The sequence below is a fragment of the Larus michahellis genome, chromosome 10, assembly GCF_964199755.1.
Source record: "Larus michahellis chromosome 10, bLarMic1.1, whole genome shotgun sequence".
NCBI classification, from domain to species: Eukaryota; Metazoa; Chordata; class Aves; order Charadriiformes; family Laridae; genus Larus; species Larus michahellis.
In genome coordinates this window covers 14,073,206-14,079,345 of record NC_133905.1, presented here as the reverse complement: position 1 = coordinate 14,079,345, position 6,140 = coordinate 14,073,206, and the positions used below count along the sequence as shown (strand labels likewise).

The window sequence follows — 6,140 nt, the reverse complement described above, 5'->3', positions numbered from 1 at the left end:
TCCGAGCTTCCCAAGCTGTAGAGGCTCCACTCCGACGCCACCAGCCCACACACGCTTGGAGAGGTCATGACTCCTCATAAATAGACATTATCACCCCAAATTTACCCCGTTTTGGAAGCAGAATTAAACCAGAGACATATAAATAGATATCTTTTTCTGCCTCCACAAAGTTTTGACTTAAACCTACTCCTATTTTGTATCTCCACATCAGTGACAGCCCCAGCAGGTGCTGCCTATTGCCGTGGGGAAATCTGTCACCGGGTACAATGAAAGGTGGAGGAAAAACGCTCCTGGAAGACAGGTATCTTTACAAATGACAGAATATTTATTACCAATACCTTTAAAAAAAGATTACATCTGCTAGATCACTGATAAATATCATTTACACTGGGGAGAAAACTACAGAAGCTTTTTTTTTTTTTGTTCCGTTTTTCTTGGTTTTGTGGTTTTTTTGTTTTTCTTTTTTTTTTTTTCTTTTTTTTTTTTTTTACATAGAAGTAACCATATCAAACTAAGAAAGGAACACAGCTTGAAATACTGACAATATTTCTCTGGTCAACACCCCTGACTTTTACACAAGTGGAATCCTGATTATGAGTTACTGAATAAATATATTTAGAAGGTCTAAAAGTTAACTGTATTATTTTGTAAGCAAAAAAGACAAGTTACAGGCAAATTCAAGCTATCAGAAAAAAAAATAAACAAACCACTGCAGCGCATTTAAACTTGAAAATTTTATAGAAAATTCCATTGCCTTTTACTAGCGTTATCCCATCTGAGTGAACTTACAAAATTACCCCGTAGTAACAAACAGTCCTTCTCTTAAGAAGAATTATTTTGCTGTGGATATTGTTGTTTTCCGGCGTGACTCTCTTTTTGCCTTCCGGCTTCTGTGAAGAGTTTCTTAAAGAAGCGCAGAATTCCCAGCAGGGAGGTGCCAGAGATCCCCCTCCCCGCGGGCAGCCGGCGCCGCCGATGCTGATGCTCGCGCTCCGGACCACATTCCCCAAGCGTTTTCCATACGGTGGAGTGCGGAAGGATGATGTGATGTTCCGATGCAGGTGGAAAGCAAGCGCGTGTTCGGACAACGAACCCAGGGCAGTTTTACATCTCAAGAGTCGCTGTGTTCTGATTTCCTTGGAATAAAATCCCCTAAAGCGAGGTGGATTTAGCCGGGTTTGCAGCCAAAGGGGAGAACCGCATCGTTCGCTCGCTCCTTCGGGTCCCTCTTCGTCACTAGAGGCAGAGATCACATCTTTGCAGTATCTTCATTCCTACCCAATTTAGTGCTAATTATGATAAAGACAAAGCTATTTCAAGACAGTAAAAACGGACCCTCGCTGCACAATGCCAGAGTATTAGCTACATGTCCTGTAGTCCACAAACAACCAAAATTCATGTGTTTTTTCAAGATTATAGTGTTCTTACTGAGTATTTCGAGTTTGTCTTGCTTAGACCTCTGAATAAAATGTAACATCTTGTGTCTTATAAGCACTTGATTTAGCACAAGAATCATCGTAACTGCCATTTAAATGCAGCCGCATTACGAGCGGAATCTGGAACGGTTCTGCCTTGCGTTAGCCTTGTAAAACTGTACAGGAAAGTGGCAGCCAATTTACTAAGAACAACTTTGACCTCTCCGTCATAAAGGAAAAAATTCCAAACGATATTTTCATGATAATGTCGTCCATAGCATTTTATAGCAGAGGAAAAATTAATATCTACATCATATGTTAACTTTAAAAAATTCTATAAAACACTAAATATATAATAAAAAATATGCATATAAGGACATATGTAAACTGCTTTGGTAACATCATATTACAGATGTTTTCAGTGCATTGCAGAGTTTCCAAGGAAACTTCAGACAAAGCTATATTTGCTTTGAGGAAGTACTGTATAATGCCATTCCTAAAGAAGCATAAACATTTTTCCAGTAGTAAGATGTACTCGAACCACAATATTACTTAGTACTGGGTGTCTTCAGAACAACTAGCTAAATGTTGCTTATATTATAAACAAGAAGTCCTTTATGTCATTTTTGTCATAAACTGGACCGGGCTGTGAGCGAGATCATTATCGTGCTGATGGCTGACAGTGTACAGGCGTTGGAGGTGGAAGAGCCGGATCCTCTCGCGTATGCGTCTGGGCAAAGGAAAGAAGGGGAGAAAAATCAGCCAGGGGCGGAGAGAGCAACGTTCGCTCACCCCAACCTCTCTCCCGGGGCTTTACTTCTGTTTCCTCCTGCCGCGCGGTGGTGGCAGAGGTGAGGTGGCTCCGGGGAGGGTGGGCCGCCCAGACCGCAGAGCCTGGCCACATCGGTCCCTCCCCTGGCTTCAATAACCTCTTCTTCACTGCGTTTCGCCTCTCTAACTGAATTTTTGGTTTAACTAAAATTCCTGCCGCTCTTGTGTTGAGGCTACTTGCACAATTATATTACTTCAGGGCCTGTTTACTTTTTGTTTTGTTTTGGTTTTTTTTTTTTTTTACAACGGTACTATATTCAAGCTGCTCCTTATGGCGCCAGCCTGGCACGATGCACGTCCCAGAGGAGCCCCGTACCTGCTCCGTGGCCCACTGCGTTGAGCCAAATAGGAACTGGCATGTGTTCCTGCTCTCCCGCGCCCTCCCGGGTCTGCTGATTAAATTCCTCGGGATGGTTTATACAACCACAGCGTGCAACTATGGGGGAGATAATTCTGATCTCACCCAGGGTTTTTTTACATTGCTGTAATTTTAATGCCATATTCCTGCATTGCAGAGGCTCCTGATTTAATGCAGCTTATAAACTGTGGCATTATTAATGGAAGATGGGACATGGAGATTTTGCAAAAGCAATGTTGTGTAATAAAATACTCTCTTTCCTGTTTGTTCTTCTACACAACCTCATTTCCCTAAATAAATATTTATGCATCCAACACACAATGGAATGTGGCTATACAGTAGCCTTATAAATTTAAAAGGCTCTGAACATTGCATTTTGTATTTTGTTATAGTGAACTGCAGTGAAACAATATATTCAACATATATACGAGTATGGAAGTAGGAGAGTGGGAAGTGTGTGGAAAGCTTAAATACAAATATAAGTAGTTATGATGGCGTTTCTTATAGTTTAATCTTGACTCAGGATGAAATCAGAACTACCGGTCCTGGGTCAGTCTCGGCTCCCTCCCGGGGGGATGCCAGACCCTGCTCAGATTCAAGGCTCTGCTTCGTCCCTGTTTGGGGACGTCCCCCTGTGGGGACAGTGAAGCCGGAGGAGAGGGGCTGGGGACGTTGGCTCCCCGTGGCTCAGCACCGACCCCGGTTCCTCCCGCCCTTACTTGATATCTTTGGAATTCGGATTTGTTCGCTGCTGCTGCCGTCGCCCCCGTCGCTGAAGGGCTTGATCTCTATGATGTAGTCCTCGTCGAACGGCAGGGAGAGCTCCACCGAGGTTTTATTCGTTTCTATCACGGACGTGCTGCTCTGCCTGTTCCACCGGTACAAAACCTGCAGCGACGGGCAGAGAGAAAAGGAGGCAGAAACGGCAGAGATGCCCATTGCCCTGAGGGCGTCCGGATTTGCTGCGGCTCTTTTCCTGCCCCTGATGCTCAGACACAGGGTCGGTCACAGAGGGGCCGTTTGGGTTTGCCGGGGACCTGCCACCAGCACAGCGGTGACAGTGCCTGGGCAGGGGGGTGACACTGGGAGGAGGGTGATGCCAATGCGCAGCACCAAACACGGCACCGGTTCCTAGTGAAGCCCCTCGGTGAGATCTTTAGCTTGATCAAGCTAAAATAAATCCTTAGGCTTATTTTTAGAGGTCTGAAACTTCTTATTAGGATTCTTCAGGAAATTGAGTTGGGATAATTGATGCAGTGCCACAAACGGCTTCCCAGAAAAAATAAATGTCTTTTTGAATGACCACCTAAGATCTGCGAATTCTACTAATTTAGATCATAAATTGTGACATAAAATGCAAAATTTCCAGGAAAAAACCAATAAAAATGGGCAATGTTTTGCTACGATTCAGGAAAGAAATCAATCTGGCTGTGCTATCCTAACGGTAAGGTAAAGGAGGACTTTTTAGAAGCCCACTAGATGGAGTTTGCTTTTTCAGGGTGAAAAACTCTCTCACCCTCTTTCAGCTGACTTCTTAATTTGCATTTCATACCTAAAATACGTAGTGAAAAGTTGGTCCAAACTGCTGGGATTCATCTGAGGTTTTGACTAAAAACCCTGAGGAATAACTTATTTTTGATAATCCGATAGAGTGCACCAAAGATACTTAAAAGTTAGCGCAGAAATTGAGGAGCTGGCACAGGCTCGCAAAGCTGCTGCCACCGGCATTTCAGATTTTGAAGAAGATACAAAGCATGTCCAGGTTCTTCATCATTTCAAGCTCTGGTGGAAAACGTTTGCACAACTCAACCCTCAAGGCAACGGCTGGCAATTGCACACCAATGTCTTCTTTGGGCCAAATTAAACCCTTGTGTAAGGCGATAGAGCTGAATTCTTCCCAAGATTTCTCTCTAGATAAATTATACCCTATTAAAACTGCTACTAATGAGGATTCTCTTTCTTCTCCTTTGCTTTCGGAAGAAAATGGGAGCTATTAAAAAAGCATTTTATTTTTCTGCAATTAAGGTGTCGACTACCGCCTTTGGAAGGTTACCGCCAAAGGCAGGAGAGCAGTTGTGTGGTGGGAGCTCCAGAGGAGGTGGTGAGGAGCAGGGGAAGGTCCATGGGCTGAGACGGGTGCTTGCCGGGGCAAGCATTGCTGGGGTGAGGCCAAGTCACCAGCAGAACGTGCTCACGCTACATGAGTATGGCCTCTGTTTCTGGAGGAATGCTCCAGTTTTAACCTGGAAAACCACGCAAGTGCCATGAAAAACACCTCATCTGGTCTTACTATAACCCCCAACTTGACGCTGGATTCATGGAAATGTTCCTTATAGCCCAAGATCAGAATCCAGCGACGGATAAGCTTAGTGAGGGTTCACGGCAGGCCCAGGGGGTGGTGAGGGGGTGGTATTGTCCTGTGCCGACAAAATACTCACCTTGTAGCCTCTCACTTCTGACTCGTTGTCCAGCGCTTTCACTTGGTCCCAGTTCAGTATGATCTTGGAGTCGGACGAATTCCATATGACATTCCCGGGGGGCTGACTTGGTGCTATACCAAAATACACACAGCACTGTATTACTAAGGAGCACCAATTCCCAGTTGGATACCACCCAGTACCAATGTGGCTTCCACCACCACAGCTGAACATGTCCAGAGTCCTATCACTCCAGAAAGCTAATGAGCTGTTTCACTGATTTGTGTCCTCAAGGTCACGGGAGGTGTGACACAACACAGCGCTCTAAATGAAAAAAAGATTCAGTCAGTTGCTCAACACGCCTGAGATCAGAAGAAAAAAGCCCTCTTGAACGATGAGATAAATATTTAATTTTCCTGCACAGCTGTGATTTCAGTTTTGCATGCTCTGCTTACTTAACACGAGGAAGAGCCTTACAAAAGAAAAAAAAGACCAGGCTGGTAAGTCAAAAACCCAGCAAAGAAAAGTCTGACAGCTCCTTCAGACTCCAGAAAGCTTGAACACTGGCAGAAACCCTCCCAGGCAAGAGCCCCCCATCCTCCCAAACACTCACGTGGCTTCTTGGTTGTGACATTGACGGTGGCGCTGGAGGGGCCAGTGCCAGCCGTGTTGTACGCCCTGACTGCCAAGTGATACAGCGTGTTGCCCCTCAGGTTGGTGACTTTTGCGGATGTTTGATTACCAACTGTTCGAATCCTTTTTGCGTTTTCTTCCTTTTCATCGTGTCTCCAACACCTGACCTGAGAAGCAGAGCATAGAATCATAGGGTTGGAAGGGACCTCTGGAGCTCATCTAGTCCAAGCCCCTGCCAGAGCAGGGTCACCCAGAGCAGGCTGCACAGGAACGCGTCCAGGCGGGTTTGGAATGTCTCCAGAGACGGAGACTCCACCACCTCTCTGGGCAGCCTGTGCCAGGGCTCTGCCACCCGCAGGGTAAAGAAGTTCCTCCTCATGTTTAGGTGGAACTTCCTATGTTCAAGTTTGTGCCTGTTACCTCTTGTCCTGCCCCCGGGCACCACTGGAAAGAGCCTGGCCCCATCCTCCTGACACCCACCCTTTA

At 45.5% G+C, this 6,140-nt stretch overlaps 1 protein-coding gene across 5 annotated transcripts in view; it reads right to left on the bottom strand.

Moving 5' to 3' along the window:
- Window positions 1–304: 304 nt before the first annotated feature.
- Window positions 305–6,140, bottom strand: part of LOC141749207 (contactin-4) — a 347,767-nt gene continuing 341,931 nt past the window's right edge. For all 5 annotated transcript variants that reach the window (XM_074602291.1, XM_074602290.1, XM_074602293.1 and 2 more), the window contains 4 exons: window positions 5,635–5,821; window positions 5,043–5,155; window positions 3,324–3,492; window positions 305–2,145 (listed from right to left, as the gene is read on the bottom strand). In XM_074602291.1, coding sequence (XP_074458392.1) covers window positions 2,045–2,145; window positions 3,324–3,492; window positions 5,043–5,155; window positions 5,635–5,821 — 570 coding nt within the window. In that variant the 3' untranslated portion in view covers window positions 305–2,044. The remainder of the gene's footprint in view (window positions 2,146–3,323; window positions 3,493–5,042; window positions 5,156–5,634; window positions 5,822–6,140) is intronic.